At 46.1% G+C, this 18,326-nt stretch overlaps 1 protein-coding gene across 1 annotated transcript in view; it reads left to right on the top strand.

Annotated features, from left to right (window-relative positions):
* LOC309549169 (uncharacterized protein) overlaps window positions 1-15,167 on the top strand; it is a gene marked incomplete at both ends in the record, with an annotated part of 85,013 nt that extends 69,846 nt beyond the window's left edge. Inside the window, one exon of the mRNA XM_082249269.1 lies at window positions 15,105-15,167. Within this exon, the coding sequence (XP_082105395.1) occupies window positions 15,105-15,167 (63 nt within the window). The remainder of the gene's footprint in view (window positions 1-15,104) is intronic.
* Window positions 15,168-18,326: the final 3,159 nt, after the last annotated feature.

The following is an 18,326-nucleotide window of genomic DNA, read 5'->3' as shown; positions in this document are numbered from 1 at the left end:
GTGCAATTATGAGACTAATGTAGGGATAGTTTTTTTTTTATACTTCCAGGTAAAAGCCAGGTATGGCATTTTTTTACATTGGTCCAGCTTGGACTGGTGTAACTATGCATATACCATAGCTGTGGGATCATTCTATAGAAGCTGGAAATCACTGTAGAAGTCATTGCTAATCCAGTGATCTCCACTAGCTTCCCGGTCCCGTTTTGAGTGGCTGCTCTGCTGCATTGTGAACGCAGGCGGTTGGGTGCTCAACAGGGGCGCAGTTCAGAGAATACAAACAAGTGACCACTGGCCTTTGCAGCAAGGAGCACATGAAAGGGCAACACATGCAAAACAAAACCAAAGGAATTCCAAGCTCAACTTACCGACCAGCCTGCTAACCCACCGAATTGTCTAACAGTATGCATTAAAAACAGGGATTTTTATATTGGTGAGGGGACGTACTGGACACCTTTGCTGCCATTGTGCTATTTGCTGGGTGTCCAGTGCTTCCCTGTGCCTTTAACCACTTCAGCCTCGGAAGATTTTACCCCCTTCCTGACCAGGATAATTGCGCGGTTTTGCGACGCTGTATCCAAACTAAATTTACGTCATTTTCTTCCCAGAAATAGAGCTTTCTTTTGGTGGTATTTGATCACCTGTGCGATTTTTATTTTTTGCGCTATAAACATAAAAATAGAGACAATTTTGAAAAAAAAAATATTTTTCACATTCTGCTATATGACATTCCCAAAAAAAAATTAAAAAATCTAAATTTTTTAACATTTTAGGCCAATTTGTTTTCTGCTTCATATTGGTAAAAAAAAAAATTGCAATAGGCGTATTTTGATTGGTTTGCGCAAAAGTTATTGTGTCTACTAACTACGGGAAAGATATTTATGTCATTTTCATTGTTTTTTTTTTTTACTAGTAATGGCGGCGATCTGCAATTTTTAGCGGGACTGCTACATATCGGCAGACAGATCGGACCCCTAACTGACATTTTTGATACTTTTGGGGGTACCATCGACATTACTACAGTAATCCGTGCTACAAATATGCACTGCTACTGTATTAATGACACTGGCAGGGAAGGGATTAACCCTGTTGGTGATCAAGGGGTTAAATGTGACCCTAGGGGAGTGATTCTAACTGTGGGGGGGCATGGCTTCTGAAATGACCATAGAGACATGTGATCCTATATAGCAGGATCACATGAGCTCTGTGATCATCCCAGGGAGAAGGATGGTCGGCTGTGTTTACAACAGCAGACCGTCCTCCTCTCTCTGCGGGGAGCGATCGTGGGTGTCAGGCGGCAATCGGAGCCACCTGACACACGCATCGGCTTCCCCGCTGACGTGCGGGGGCGGGAGCGCGCCTCTGATGGCGCGCGCTCGCCCCCTAGACTCCCGAGAGCGAGCGGCGTACATGTACGCGATTCGCCCAGGAGCGGCTGCCCGCTGCAGTACATCTGCGGCGGGCGGTCATAAAGGAGTTAAGGAGGGGTGGGCTCCCTCTAGGCTTACCTGCCCTCTGCCTATCCATTATAATGCATGTGCTTCCACTGTGGAGGCTATTAAATTTTGAGTTAGGCTACAGAAAATACTGGGGTACCCTGATGGGGCTCTGTAATTTACGTATGTATTTGCAAATGTGTGTAAAAGAAACCCCTGTTTTTAACGCCTACTGTTCAAGGTCAGGTCAGTTTGGTTGGTTAGCAGGCTGGTTGGTAAGTTGAACTTGGAATTCCTTTGGTTTTGTTTTGCAGTTCAGAGAATGCTTTGCATTTTCTCAATGAATGCAAAGCATTCTCTGATTGGATAAGGGGGAGAGGCGACACCACTCCGCCTCTCCACCTTGTCCAATCAGAGAGCGCTTTGCATTAATTGAAAAAAGCAAATTGTTCTCTGAATGGCCCCAAGCCGCAGACCTCTGTTCAGTAAGCAGCAAGGCAGTCGCTCATCATTGGACCCGGAAGCGCCAATATTGCAGTGATTTCCAGCTTCTAGAAGGATCTCACAGATATGGCATATGCATAGATTAGATTGGTCCAAGCTGGACCAGTGTAACTGTGTACAAAATGCCTTACTTGGAATTCTTCTTTAAGAGTTTTATTAGTTTACAATTCTACAAGAAACAGAATATACACTTTAATGAGGAAAGTTACAAGGTTAGAAGTCAAGTTGCAGTATATGGTAATATTGTTGTTTTCTTAGATATCCATATTGGAGCAAAAATACTACAGACAGAATAACAAAACCAGCACATAAAAGACATGCTTTGTTGCATATAGAAGTAGATTATAGCTATATAGGTGACTTTGCTTGTTTCCTTTTTGCGATGCCTATCGGGTCTCCTATGAGTAGGATAACACAAGTTCAGTTACTTGCTGTATATTCCTAATGCATAAGCCATGTGTTCCACTGCTTCCAGAATATCTCCCTCTTGCCAGTCCGGATCTGCAGCCTGCTATTCAGATCACAGATAGTGGAAATTGTCGGATCGTATTGTGAATGGCTGCAGCTGGAGAAGAGTGTTTTTATTTACAAATATACACACTGAATACAGCACACACCAGCTACTACACTTGTCTGAGGCAGCCTGGCATATTACCTTGCTTTTACTTTTGTCAGCTTTTGTTTTTTGAATGAAAGCTTTCATCCCCAGATGCAATAATTCACAACACAAACTGACAGTTCCCACTCTGCCCTGATTAGCTGGCAGAGAACAGCGGGTCTAGACTCATTGAGCAGAGCGTTGTTCTGTGTGGCAGCTTAGGAGAAGGGGGATGGAGTTGTGCGGGCTCTGTGTGCACTGCCTGTCATGCCAACTGTCTTCCTGAGCTTGCTGGCAGGTGGGTAGAACTAGCTATCTGACACCACTGCTCAGCATGTTGTTGCTGGTCAGTACTGGACCCTGCAGAATGGGACCCTACCCAATGATATATTACCTCCAGACGGGTAGGGTGCTATACAGGTCTAGGACAGTGATCCCCCAGCCGGGCAGTCTAGTTCCCGAAGGCCCTTGTGGCATTGTCCAAGGTGATGTGTGAAGATCGAACCCCTTGAAGTATGGAATGGTGAGTTCTATGGGGTAGTCTCCGCTGATACCCTTTTTACTCTTTTTTGAACTCAGAACCCCCCCCCCCTCCCCCTCCTGGGAGAGACCAGGAAAAAATATTGTGGCCCTAAAATTTTTACTGTATGGCTTCCTGAGTCAAACCCCCCCCCCCCCAAGTGCTACTTAGCAGTGACAGCACTTGAGGGGGGGTTAAGGGAGGCATTGGGTGCCAATGCAGGAAGCAGAGATTTTTTTTTCTCTTCCCCCCTACATTTCCTCTAGACTGGCTTGGCTGCATGCGCAGTATGGCCAGTGACATCACAAGTGGGCTGGAGCGCACTGGTGGTCCCTATCTTAGATCTGCATGTGAAGGTTACAGCAGAGTAATTGTCTTTGTGGGACTACAGATCGCAGCACAGCTATTGGTGTTTTGGAACTACAGGTGTAGCAAGTATAATATTGTCACAGCGAGTATAATATAAGGTGTTTCCTTGTGGAAGAGGAGAGGCACTGACAAGATTAGGAGTCAAATCCCCTGGGGTAAACCGAGTGCTGGTGTTTAGTGGCACAGTGCCTTCTCACCTGACTTGGACCACTGTTACGAGTAAGAGCCCTTGTATAGTTGTCAGCAGGCAATGACTTATTGATGGCAATGAGGAGGGGTGAGGTAGGAATGAATCTGAGCGCAGCCCCCTGTGCAGTGTAAACCCTGGATCCCAGTGTGTTTTCCTTGCGGCTCTGATTCTCCTCCAGTATTTGTGCTAATTCCAGATCAAATTCCTCCAGTTCCTTTGTGTCTGTGGAGGAATTCTCATCTGCTCTTGCTGGTTTATTTCTGAAATAATTGCCAGCTTTAACTGCCTTGGTTGTAAGAAGACGCATTCCTCCTCTCGCCTCCCTATTAATGGAAAAGGAACCAGTTGAGTTTTCTTGTGGAAATGGTGCAGACGGATGTCCTGTCATCAGTGGATATCAAGGATGCTTATCTGCATGTTTTGATCTTTCCACCTCACCAAAGGTTTCTGCAGTTTGCAGAGGAGGACCGCCACTTTCAGTTTGTGGCTCTGCTCTTTGGCCTGTCAACAGCTCTCAAAGGTCCAGCCTCTGGTCCTGAGGCTCCTGCATAACCTGTTAAAGGGTATTGGATGATATAATTCTGAGGGAGCAATCTCCTTTACTACTGGAGACCAATGTGTCTCTTCACAAATCACAATGCACACTCCGGAGAAGTTTGGATGAATTCTGAATTTGCTGAAGTCATCCTTTTCCCCAACTCAGAAGTTTGAATTTTTAGCTCTAAAACTGGTTACCATCAATGCAAGTGTGCTCTTCCCTCCAGGCGAATGTCATGTTCTGAGGGCTCTGCTCAAGACTCTGACAAACCCCTCAAATCGATTCAAGGCAGTGCCCTTTGCTCAGTTTCATTCTAGGTCCTCCCAACAGAATGTCTTGGTAGCATGGAACAGGAAGACATTGTTGGATTCCTCAATGCCGTTACACTCCAGCATGAGACATGGGTGCAGTTGTACAACAGCACTGAGGTGGCATACATTAATCATCAAGAAAGCACCAGAATTCAGGCTACTTAGAAGGAAGTGGATCTCATCCTGTCTTGCACAAAACTTTATGTTCCTGCACTGTCTGCTGTCCACACTCCAGGCATGGAAAACTGACAGGCGGTCTTTCTCAGCCATCAACATCGGTCCCTGAAGGAGTGAGCTCTTCACCCAGAGGTGTTTGAGCAACTCTGTTGACAGTGGGGTTTGGATTTGGATCGTCTGGTATCCAGGTTTAATGTGAAGCTGGACAGGTTAGTCTCAAGGACCAAGGACCCTAGAGCGTTTGAAGTGGATGCTCTGGTAACAACGTGGGGCCAGTTCTGCCATACAACTTTACAGGATTCAAGTGGAAAGAATTCTAGTGAATTCTTACGATCGCCAGCCTAGCGCAGAAAAATATGAAACACCGCCATTGTGAACATGTTTGTGGACGATCCTTGAACCCTTCCAGATCAACCCAACCTTTTTGTTGCAAAGTCTTTGTGCAATACAACCTGGTCCTCTTTGAGGGTGTATTGTTTTTTTTTCAGGTGAGCTCCAGTTGTTTTGGTTGAGATCCTGTTTACCTGGTTGGCTATAGTTTAGCCTTGGGAATTTATGTTTTGCTGTTCCCACCCCTCATATTTATCACTGCTTTGGGACATCACCAATGGTTAAGAATATCAGGAGCTGTGTCCATCAAGAGAAAGTGGGATTTTTATCTTACCGTAAAATCCATTTCTCTGATGTTCATTAACAGACACAGCACCTACCCCTCTGTGGAATTGTCACTGCTTGTAACAAAATGAGTACCTATAGCAGAGAGAGGGAGTATACTCCCTAGGACTGCCCGTAGGCGTAGTCAGACTTTTTTCCTGCCTAGTGTCCTACTCCTGTAGGGGGCAGTATAACCCAATGGTTATTCAAGTAGTAAAACAAAACCACCTGCGCTCAAGTGCTGTCTGATGGAGTAGAAAGAGGTGCACTACAAACTCAGATGTAAAGAGAGCTGTTTGGTCTTGCTGCCCCCTTCAGGATCAAGGGTATCCAGAACCACTGGTAGAAAAGACAAAAAAGAAAAAGAGGGGCGCACCGACCTAGTGCATTACCATAAAACCATTTATTAAAATATTAAAATGTGTACAAAGTACTCACAAGACTGGTGTGATACAACACACATCAAGAATAGCATATACAGTCTCCAAGGTAGCCAGGTCCCAATTGTGACGAATGGACATGCAGATGGTCGCATGGGGCAGCATTTTTTCTGGCTCTGAGGAAGGGGGCTCGCCCCTGAAACTCGTCAGCCTAGCCACAGCAGCCCCATGCGACCATCTGCATGTCCATTCGTCACAATTGGGACCTGGCTACCTTGGAGACTGTATATGCTATTCTTGATGTGTGTTGTATCACACCAGTCTTGTGAGTACTTTGTACACATTTTAATATTTTAATAAATGGTTTTATGGTAATGCACTAGGTCGGTGCGCCCCTCTTTTTCTTTTTTGTCTTTTCTAACCCAATGGTTAAGCAGACCAGGAGCTGTGTCCGTCAATGGACATCAGAGAAATGGATTTTACTGTAAGACAAAAATCCAATTTTTTCATAGTTTTTTTTATAACGCTTTGCAAACAGGTAATTTCTCTTTCGTTCATTGACGGACACAGCTCCATATCTTTTTGAACCCTTGGATTCTGCTGCTTTCCATAGGGGTAGTACACTGGGTGGAAAAAAATTGACTACGCCCATAAGGCCATCCTAGGGGGTATACTCCCACTTCCTGCTATAGGACCTACATTTTTCCTGCCTATTCAGGAGTAAGGACCTAGTTCCTTGCTGGGATCTCTGGTCCTAGCATTTTTCTTTTTCACATTTTTTTCTTTTATTTTTTTTTCTGAACTACAATCAAGTCTGTTCCAGTGAGTACTACAATCAACTGCTGGACTGGGCGATGCACTGGATATCCTAGATGCTTCCCAGTCCGGCATTAAATTAAACGTCTAGTGAGGACGCATAGCCCTAGTCATGACCTGAGTTGCAGCATACCTCTGGCCCGTATCACCCCCATTCTAAGATGGTGCGGTGGTCTGCCCGGAGTGGTGCCCGCCCAGTTCAAAGGTGTGGTGAGTAGTGTCCCCCCTTCCCTCTGTTGAATGCTCAGAGCGGACGCGGGCCACCCCCCCCCCCTCCGGGTTGGTAGACCTCCCATGCATCCTCTCTTCCAAAGTGGCGCTCCTCCTCACTATTGGGGTCCCCCTATTGTCTCTTTCACCAGCTGCCCCCTCAGTCCCCACCCCGCCCCCCCCCCCCCCGGGGTGGCCATACTATTTACATTTATCAGGGTGTTCAGCGGTGATGGGGCCAGGTGGAGGGGGGTGCGATGCCAGCTGACTAGTCCGCTACAATTGTGGAGGGGGTCCCCCTTGCTGGCTGCATATACCTGGTGGTCCTGCGCGGGCGCTGACGTTTTGCAATGGATGGTTCGTAATGGTATCGGCGGCAATGTTTGTGCAGCTCGGCGGCCATGTTTTTGTAGCTTCCTATTGAAGTCAACCCACTTGGTCTGCGTCCACGCACCCTGAGTGCTCTGACAGTGAAGATGAATCCTCTTTCACTAGGGCCGCACATGAAAAGGCGCTTGTGGAGGCACTGATTGTATCAGTGCAGGAAACTTTAAAATTGGAAGACACCACTAATGCTGTGTTGGCTGTGCAGGTGCAATTTGGTTCCCGCAGACTTTCCCAGGCGACTAAGGTGTTCCCCTTTTTCGCCTATTATTGTCATAAGTCAGTGGGGTTCCCCAAAAACGCATTGTTGGAATACCTAAGCGTTTCGCTAGGAGGTAACCTTTTAAAGAGTCCCTGTTAAAGAAACTGACAGTTCGGCCAATGTTGGACTCTCAGGTTTCCAGGTTAAATAAAGCCACACTATTGCCAGGGGAGGACTCTCTGTCCTTTTAAAGACCCGGTGGACAAGAGACCTGAGTCTCTGGTCCAATACCTTTATACTGTGGCCAGTTCAATTTTCAGGCCGGTGTTTGCCATAACCTTGGTTTCCCAGACCTTAACGGAATGGGAAAAGCTTCTGCGCCATGATTTGGAAGGGGGTCCGCATCCTCCTGAGCTGACGGAACTGGCAGATCAGTTGGTACATGGGTTACAGTATATCTGTGATGCATCTCTGGATGCGGCTCCTTTAGACTGCAGAGTGTCTGTGACAGTTGTGACTCTTCGCCGTATGATTTGGCTGAAATGCTGGTCTGCGGACTAGGCTTTCAAAAAGGTGCTGACCCCTCTCATCTTTGTAGGAGACCGCCTGTTTGGAGCTTCTATGGAAGAAATCATTAAGTCTTATGGGAGGTAACAGTACCCTGCTTACACAGGTCACCAAGAGCAAAGAGCCTCGTCGCAAGCGTGGTCCCTTCTTCTCAGCCCATAAACGGCCCTTTCGTCCCACGGGATTGCAGGACAAGAGATTAAAATGCGCCCGTAACTTCGCGGGAGGTTCTAAGAGACCCTGATCTGGTATGTCAAAAGCAGGTTCTGCTGGTCCTGCGGACAAGTCCACCTCTGCCTGAAGGGGCACCCTCACCTGTACCTGGGGTGGGGGGACGTCTTTGCTTCTTTCCGGACACATGGACCGCTTTCATTCAAGACATTACAAGATCGAGTTTCGGTCTCAAGGTTCTTCTCTACCAACTTGCGTCTGTCCCCGGATCGTCTGCAGGGCCTTCTTGGGGGGGGGGGGGGTGTACAGGATCTCCTATTGCAAGGAGTCATTATACCAGTTCCAGAGTCGGAGCATTTTTATTTACTGTCTCCAGGAAGGAAGGCAAGGTCCGTCCAATCTTGGATCCCAAGGCCCTGAATCGCTTTGTGTGGGTTCAGAAATTTCGGATTTCATTTGCACGGTAGTGGCATCTCTTCATCAAGGGGATTTTCTGGCCTCTATCGATATCAAGGACGCTTACCTTCTTATCCTAATATATGTCGTGGGCGAGGAGCACTATCAATTCACGGCGTTACCCTTTGCTCTCGCCTCAGCTTCTCGGGTGTTCACAAAAGTTTTGGCCCTGCTGTTAGCTTTGCTCAGGCATAGGGGGATCGCGGTACTGGGGTACCTGAATGATCTTCTTCTGCGTGCAGAGTCTCCAACCATCTTAAAAGACGATTTATACATCACTGTGCAAACCTTGCGAGAGTTCGGCTGGACACTGAATTTTCAGAAATCAGCTCTGACTCCGTCCAACAAACTGGACTCTGTATCTAGCCTCAGCCTGGGTGTTTCTTCCGGAGACAAAAATTCTGAAGCTGCAGCATGCGATTCGGCTCCTGTTATTAAACCAGCAGTCATCCCTCAGGACTTGCATGCAAGTGCTGGGCTTGATGGTCTCCATCTTTGAGGCGGTTCCGTTTGCTCAGTTCCATACCAGACCTCTGGAAAAGGAGATTCTTGCCAAATGGGACAAGAATCCACAGTCCTTAGACAATCTGATCCTGTTGAGAGAAAATCCTTTCTCCTCCTGTACTGGACGGTGGTTACCACAGATGCCAGCCTGTCCGGGTGGGGAAGTGTCTTGGACACAGATCCGGCTCAAGGTGCTTGAACTCGAAGGAGTCCAGTCTGCCAATCAATGTCCTTGAGATTCGGGCAATCAGGCTTTGCCTGTCCCTGTGGATGGATCCTCTGCGGGGGCACCCGGTAAGGATTCAATCAGACAATGCCACGGCTGTGGCATATGTCAATCATCAAGGCGGCACCAAAAGTGCCCTAGCGGCCAGAGTAGTGGCCGGCATTCTAAGGTGTGCAGAATGCTTTTTTCCAGCTCTCTCTGCTGTGCACATTCCATGGGTGGAAAATTGGCAGGCGGACTTCCTCAGTTAACAGGCGCTGGATTCGGTCAAATGGTCTCTTGACCCGGAGATGTTTCATCGGCTGTGTCTCCGGTGGGGGACTCCTGATCAGTGATGGTAGTAACTGCGTTTAAGTAAACGGCGTTACTTAACGCAGTTACTTTAGAGGGTAACGAGTAATCTAACTGATTAACGCAGTAACGCAGTTGCCGCTACTTTCGCCTGCGTTACCGCAATTACATCCATCGCCACTAGATGTAATTGTAATTCCCCCTCTCCTCTATGACCGCTGTACACGGTACTGGAGAGAGAGGAGGAGGAGACTCAGACTGAGAGACGTGAGTGGCAGAAAGAGCACAGTGCGGCAGGTCCAGGAGGAGGGCATGCCAGAGCATGCAGCGACTCATTGCCACTTTGCCAGCCTGGCCGGCAATATAGATTAAGTATAAAAAAATATAGTCCTGGACTCCAGGGCAGCAGGAAGTCCACCACCAGTCCACCACCGCACACAGCCAGCCCAGAAGAGAAGAGAGAGGCGTAGACAGACAGGCCTGGAGGAGGACGGAGCCAGACGGACCCGAACCACAGAGTGCAAGTGCCTGGGCAGGCCACACCACCACCAGCAGCCATCATCACAGCAGGTACCAAAAAACAAAAACCTCAGTCAGACTCAGTCACAGTCAGGACTCAGACCCCCACCGCCACCACCAGTGTGCCACACCGCCACAACCAGTGTACTGCACTGCCACCACCACCAGTGTGCCAGTCTGCCACCACCACCAGTGTGCCACACTGCCACCACCACCACCAGTGTGCCACACCGCCATCACCACCACCAGTGTGCCACACCACCACCACCAGTGTGCCACACCGCCACCACCCGTGTGCCACACCACCAGCAGCCAGCCACTCCAGGCAGCAGGTACCAAAAAACAGTTACTCACACAGTCAGGAGGACTCAGGACCCCCACAGTGTGCCACACCGCCACCACTATTAAAGATCTTATAGAACATAATTGCATTATAGAATAGTAAAAAAAAAAAGTCAGTTACTTTGCTGAGTAACTAATTACTTTTTCAATGTGGTAACTGAGTCACTAACTCAATTACTTTTTGGGAGAAGTAATTTGTAACTGTAACTATTTACTTTTTTAAAGTAAGATGAGCAACACTGATGTGGGCCTGTTGGCCTCTAGTCTCAACCAGAAGGTTCATAGGTTTGTGCAAGGTCTCGGGATACTCTGGCCACCGCCTTGGACGCTCGGGTGGCACCTTGGGGTCAGTATCGTCTAATGTATGCCTTTCCTCCATTACAACTTCTGCCGAGACTTCTGCACAGAATCGACGCAGAAGGGATTCTAGTCATTCTGATGGCCCCAGACTGGCCTCGCCGGTCTTGGTACGCTGGCCTATTAAGACTGGTAGCCGATGCCCCTTGGAGACTCCCTCTCAGAAGATATTTTGTCTCAAGGACCAATCTTCCATCTTGCTTTACAGTCGCTGGCTTTAATGGCCTGGCTATTGAAAGCCAGGTACTGAGGGACAGAGGGTTGTTTGATTCCGTAATTCCTTCACTGTTGAAAGCTAGGAAACCTACTTCCAGGAAGATTTATCATCGAGTTTGGAGGGCGTACATTGCTTGGTGTGAGTCTGGGGGGGGGTTCCCCCCTGTTCCTTTTCGATGTCCCATCTGCTGGAGTTTCTACAAAGTGCTGTAGATCAGCGTTTGGCCCTGGGCACCATCAAGGGCCAGATTTCTGCTTTGGCAATTTTCTTCCAACGCCCGTTGGCCACAAATACCTTGGTTCAGACTTTAATTTAGAGGGTACGCCACTTGGTTCCCCTGTTAAGGTCCCCGGTGCCTCCGTGGTACCTCAATTTGGTACTGTCAGTTATTCAAAAACCGCCTTTTGACAATATTTGTGAACTTCCTCTGCTTACTTTGTCACAGAAGGTAGCTTTTTTGGTGACTATTATTTCTGCACGCAGGGTGTCAGACTTGGCTGTGTTGTCCTGTCAGTCACCTTACCTGATAGTTCAAAGGGACAAAGTGGTGCTACGTCCCTGCCAGACGTTCCTTCCTAAGGTCGTCTCGGGTTTCCACTTAAATGAAGACATTGTGTTGCCTTCCTTGTGCCCTCAGTCGAAACATCCTAAAGAAATTGCCTTGCATTCCATGGATGTGGTTGGGGCAATCAGGGTGTACCTGGCAGAGACTACATTGATTCGAAAATCTGATTCCTTGTTTATCCTTATGGATGGCTCTCGTAAGGGGCAGGCCGCATCTGCTGTAACCATTTCCAGATGGATCAGGCAGGCGATGGTGCAGGCCTATTCTATCAAGGGTCAGGTTCCTCCTTTCCCTGTTGAGGCGCATTCTACGAGGGCAATTAGTGACTCCTGGGCCTTCCGTCATCAGGCGTCAGTGTTCTAGGTTTGCAAGGCAGCCACCTGGTCGTCTGTGCACATATTCACAAAATTTTACAAGGTGGATGTACTCGCATATGCGGATGCTGCTTTTGGCCGCAAAGTTTTGCAGGCTGCTGTTGCAGAGGCTCCTGCCTCTTGAGGGTGTATTTTTCCTGGTATGTGAGCTCCAGTTGTTCCTTGTTGAGCTGTTTTACCTGGTTGGCTACGTTTAGCCATTTTGGGAAATATGTTTATTGCTGCATTTTTTCCCGACCCTCATTTTGACAATGCTTTGGGATGTCTCAAGGTTCAAAGAAGATATGGAGCTGTGTCCGTCAACAAGCGAAAGAGAAATATCAATTTTTGTCTTACCGTAAAATTCTTTTCTCTGATGTTCATTGACGGACACAGAACCCATCCGTCTGTTGAGTTGGGTTATGTATTCTTCTGACATTGCTTCTTACAAAACTGAAGTCCTACAGCAGGAAGTGGGAGTATACCCCCTAGGACGGCCCTATGGGCGTAGTTCATACTCGTATCGAGAGCAGCATAACCCAAGGGTCAAAGAAGATTTGGAGCTGTGTCCGTCAATGAACTTTAGAGAAAAGGATTTTACGGTAAGACAAAAATCCAGTTTTTTTCCTCCTTCACTGATGGGCGGCACTGGTGGGCGCTGATGAGGCGGCACTGGTGGGCGCTGATGAGGCGGCACTGATAAGTGGCACCAATGGGCTCTGATGGGTCGCACTGATAGGTGTCCCTATTGGGCACTGATAGGCATGGGTAGGCAGTGCTGATGGGCACTGATAGGTGACACTGATGAGAAGACACTGATGGGCACTGATTGGCAGCACGGATGAGCAATGATTTGTACCACTGGTGGGCACTGATTGGCAGAACTGTTGGGACTGTACTGATAATTAGGACACTGATAATCAGTGCCCTGATTATCAATGTCCCTTTAACACAAGCTGGTTATCAGCTCTCCCTTTTTCTCCCAATACTGTCAGCATGAGGAAAGAAAAGCTGATAACCGTCTTGTGTTGACATCCATGATCAACTGTCATTGGCTGACAGCTAATCAAGTGGTAAAGGACCGCTGTGATTGGTCCTTTACTCCGATCGCTGATCAGCTGAGTCTGAAGGACTCAAGACTATCACAGAGCATGCAGGAAGCGAGATCATGGGAGGATGTCAATGTGTACGACCTCCTGACAGAGTAAGCCCGCACTGTAGCCGTGCCTCTGCTATAGCAGGGGCAGGGAGGGGTTAAAAAAAGAGGAGTATTTGTACTGCCCTAGCATTTTAGGGCCTCAAGAAATTAGATAGGTCATCAGTACATCAGAATTAACACATTTTCAAATATACAGTATCTCACAAAGTGAGTACACCCCTAACATTTTTGTAAATATTTTATTATATCTTTTAATGTGACAACACTGAAGAAATGTAAAGTAGTGAGGGTACAGCTTGTATAACAATGTACATTTGCTGTCCCCTCAAAATAACTCAGCACACAGCCATTAATGTCTAAACTGCTGGCAACAAAAGTGAGTACACCCCTAAGTGAACATGTCCAAATTAGGCCCAAAGTGTCAATATTTTGTGTGGCCACCATTATTTTCCAGCACTGCCTTAACCCTCTTGGGCATGGAGTTCACCAGAGCTTCACAGGTTGCCACTGGAGTCCTCTTCCACTCCTCCATGATGACATCACAGAGCTGGTGGATGTCAGAGACCTTGTGCTCCTCCACCTTCCATTTGAGGATGCCCCACAGATGTTTAATAGGGTTTAGGTCTGGAGACATGCTTGGCCTGTCCATCACCTTTACCCTCAGCTTCTTTAGCAAGGCAGTGGTCAATGTGGAGGTGTGTTTGGGGTCGTTATCATGTTGGAAACCAAATAAGTTTATCTTGGCCTCATCAGACCACAGAACATGGTTCCAGTAATCCACGTCCTTAGTCTGCTTGTCTTCAGCAAACTGTTTGCGGGCTTTCTTGTGCATCATCTTTAGAAGAGGCTTCCTTCTGGGACGACAGCCATGCAGACCAATTTGATGCAGTGTGTGGCGAATGGCCTGAGCACTGACAGGCTGACCCCCCCACCCTTTAAACCTCTACAGTAATGCTGGCAGCACTCATTCTTCTTTTTCCCAAAGACAACCTCTGGATATGACGCTAAGCATGTGCATTCAACTTCTTTGGTCGACCATGGCAAGGCCTGTTCTGAGTGGAACCTGTACTGTTAAACTGCTGTATGGTCTTGGCCACTGTGCTGCAGATCAGTTTCAGGGTCTTGGCAATCTTCTTATAGCCTAGGCCATCTTTATGTAGAGCAACAATTATTTTTTTCAGATACTCAGAGAGTTCTTTGCCATGAGGTGCCATGTTGAACTTCCAGTGACCAGTATGAGAGAGTGAGAGAGAGAACGCCAAATTTAACACACCTGCTCCCCATTCACACCTGAGACCTTTTAACACTAACGGGTCACATGACACCGGGGAGGGAAAATGGCTAATTGGGCCCAATTTGCACATTTTCACTTAGGGGTGTACTCACTTTTGTTGCCAGCGATTTAGACATTAATGGCTGTGTGTTGAGTTATTTTGAGGGGATGACAAATGTACACTGTTACACAAGCTGTACACTCACTACTTTACATTGTAGCAAAGTTTCATTTCTTCAGTGTTGTCACATGAAAAGATATAATAAAATATTTACAAAAATATTAGGGGTATACTCACTTTTGTGAGATACTGTATATACTATAGTTTGTGGACACTATAACTTTTATACAAACCAATTAATATACACTTATTGGGATTGTTTTTTTTACCAAAGACAGGTGTAGCAGAATACATTTTGGCCTAAATTTATGGCAAAATTCGATTTTTATTCCTACAGAAAGTAGAAAATGAAGTTTTTTTCAAAATGTTCAGTCTTTCTTTGTTTATATGGCAAAAAAAAAACCCCCAGTGCTGATCAAATACCCCCAAAATAAAGATCTATTTGTGTAAAAAAATTTAATTTGCATACAGTATTGCATGACTGTGCAATTGTCAGTTAAAGTAGCACAGTGCTGAATAGCAAAAAATGGTCTGGTCATGAAGGGGGTAAAAAGAGCTCAAGTGGTTATCAAAGTTTTCCATAGATATTTATATTTTCTGTTTATTGCAAAAAAATTTAATTTGTCGATTTATGATACAAAAAAATGTTATACAATTGCTTGTAGCAGAATGTGTCTTACATGAAGTTCATTTTCAGATATTACAAGAATACCAGAAACAGAAAGAAGACCAGAGTGACCAGAAACCATCTGATGAGTGATGGATCTATTGAATAAACACTAAATCTATAGTTTGCATTGTCTGATTATAACATTCTGAAGGGCCAAAACGAGAGAAATATTGCTAAACAAACATGCATAATTTAAAGTAATACTGGTGTAAAGATAAATTTTACTTATTTTCCCGTTAACGACAACCATTATGTCTTGCTCTGACTGCTGGGTACATACACACAGCTTTTTTTTTTTTTTAATTCAACCAGTGGGTTGAACAAAAATAAATTGACAGCTACCCGCACCAACACAAACTATGTTGATGCAGGAATCTCTCCCGCGGCGACATTGTATTCTGACGGGCACTACTGACCCCCCTTCAGAATACACTGATCAGCGCTTGCAGCTATTGACTGCAAGTGTTGGTCAAATGCTGGTTTTCCAATTTTGGCTGTGTGAAACTGTAGTCAGAAAATTAAGTCCTGCTAGACCACTTCAGGCTGGCTTCTTTTGCAGGTATACAATATGAGTAAAAAATTCAGCGCTAAGATCAAATGGATAGATAAGCAGCTGTACACCAGGATAGTTACATAGTTACATAGTTACATAGTAGGTGAGGTTGAATAAAGACAATAGTCCATCCAGTTCAACCTGTGTAGGTGTGTGTGACTGTAATCATCTAACATAGCCCTCAATCTCCTGATCCTTGAGATGTAAGTCTAAGAGTCTTTTGAAAGTCACCATACTACCCGCAGAAACCACCTCTTGTGGTAGACAATTCCACAATCTTGTAGCCCTAACAGTAAAGAACCCCCCACGTTGCCTGAGGTTAAAACGCTTCTCCTCTAATCGCATTGTATGTCCTCGAGTCCTCATGCAATTCCTTCGAATGAACAGCTTTTCTTCTAAGCTGAGATCCCCATTAAGATATTTATAAATTGCTATCATGTCCCCTCTCAGACGTCTTTTCTCCAGGGAAAATAAATCGAGCGATTGCAGCCGCTCTTCATAGGTAAGGTCCTCCAACCCCCTAATCAGTTTAGTTGCCCTTCTCTGGACTTTCTCCAGCTCCAACACATCCCTCCTGAGGACTGGCGACCAGAACTGGACAGAATACTCCAGATGTGGTCGGACCAGAGTTTTATAAAGTGGAAGGATTATAGTCTTATCTCTGGAATACATCCCTTTCTTTATGCATGCTAATATTCTGTTGGCTTTGGAAGCTGCCGCTTGGCATTGCATGCTGTTGCCTAATCTATCATCAACTAAGACTCCCAGATCTTTCTCCATTTTTGATTCCCCCAAGGGTTCCCCTCCTAACGTGTATTGTGTTTTTATGTTTTTGGTCCCCAAGTGCAAAACCTTACACTTCTCCACATTAAACCTCATTTGCCATGTCGTTGCCCACTCCGTAATTTTGTCCAGGTCATTCTGTAGGATATCTGCTTCATGCTGTGCAGTTATTGCCCTGGCCAATTTTGTGTCATCTGCAAAAACTGATAACGAACTACTGATCCCTTCCTCAATGCTGTTTATGAATAAATTGAACAAGGTTGGTCCCAGGACTGAGCCCTGGGGCACCCCGCTTACTACCTCAGACCAGTCTGAGTATGCGCTGTTTATTACTACCCTTTGGACACGGCCTTTTAGCCAATTCCGTATCCAAGAGCAAACCCTGCTGTCGATACCTGCAGACCTTATTTTATAAATTAAGCGCTTGTGGGGAACTGTATCAAACGCCTTAGCGAAATCCAAGTACACCACATCCACTGGTCTCCCCCTATCTAGCTCACAGCTCACTTCCTCGTAGAATGCTAAGAGATTGGTTTGACAAGAATGCCCATTTGTAAACCCGTGCTGGTTACTACTGATGATGTTGTTGTCTTTAGCATACTCTACGATATAGTCCCTTATCATCCCCTCCAAAAGTTTACATATTATTGATGTCAGACTGACAGGCCTATAATTTCCCGGGATATGTCTCTGGCCCTTTTTGAATATCGGAATCACGTTAGCCTTCCTCCAATCCCCTGGTACATCTCCTGTCCTAATACTGTCAGCAAAGATCAGGAACAGTGGTCTAGATATAACCATACTGAGTTCCTTGAGCACTCTCGGATGTACGCCATCCGGGCCTGGTGATTTGTTTGTGTTAAGTTTATCCAGTCTTTCCCTGATTTCCCCCTCTGTTAGCCATAGTGGCAAGTCCTGTGTATTACTACTAACCATACAGTCATGGTCAGTGTACCCCTCCTTTTCCTGCGTAAAGACTGACGAGAAAAAATAATTCAGCACGGTTGCTTTTTCAGTGTCCTCTGTAACCATCCTCCCATCATCGTTAATTATGTGTGCAATATGCTCTGCCCTAGTTTTTTTGCTGTTGATATATTTAAAGAATTTCTTTGGGTTTTTTTTACTATCCTCCGCTATTTGTCTCTCAAAGTTGATTTTAGCCATCTTGATTTCGTGTTTACACTTCTTATTTTCCTCCTTGTATTGCTGGAAGGCCGATACTGTGCCCTCTGATTTATATTTCTTGAAGGCCAATTTTTTTCCCCTAATAAGTTTTTTAACGCTACGGTTTAGCCAGCCAGGTTTGGCTTTGTCTCTTCTAAATTTATTCCCCATAGGAATGCACTGCAAGATGCCTTTGCTTAATATTGTTCTAAAGCATTCCCATTTTTCCTCTGTGGTCAGTGATCCCAGGGTTTGGTCCCAGTTTACCCTTTCCATCAATGAGTACAATTTTGGAAAGTCTGCCCTTCTGAAGTTTAGGGTTCTTATGTTCCCCACTTGCCTTTTTATATTGTTATTTATACTAAATGTGATCATCCTGTGATCGCTAGAGCCCAGGTTGTCCTGGACTCCTACCTCCGAGATTATGTCTGGGTCATTAGTGATCAATAGATCCAGGATAGCATTCTCTCTAGTAGGGGAATCCACCAACTGCGACATGTAGTTATCCTGTAAGGTTTCCGTGAATAGCCGGGCCTTATGCGAGTGTGCAGTCCCCTCTTCCCAGTCAATGTCGGGATAATTGAAGTCCCCCAATATGATGACTGATCCTAGTTTTGCCGCTTTACCTATTAGTGCTAAAAATTCCAGCTCTACCTCCTCCCCTTGGTTAGGTGGCCTATAGCAAACCCCCACAACTACTTTTCCCTTATCTTCTTCCCTATCGAGTTCAACCCACACAGATTCTAAAT

The sequence above is a fragment of the Pelophylax lessonae genome (genome assembly GCF_965119305.1).
Source record: "Pelophylax lessonae genome assembly, chromosome: 1".
Classification (NCBI taxonomy): Eukaryota; Metazoa; Chordata; class Amphibia; order Anura; family Ranidae; genus Pelophylax; species Pelophylax lessonae.
The sequence above is the reverse complement of the archived record's forward strand: the minus strand, read 5'-3'. Positions and strand labels throughout refer to the sequence as shown.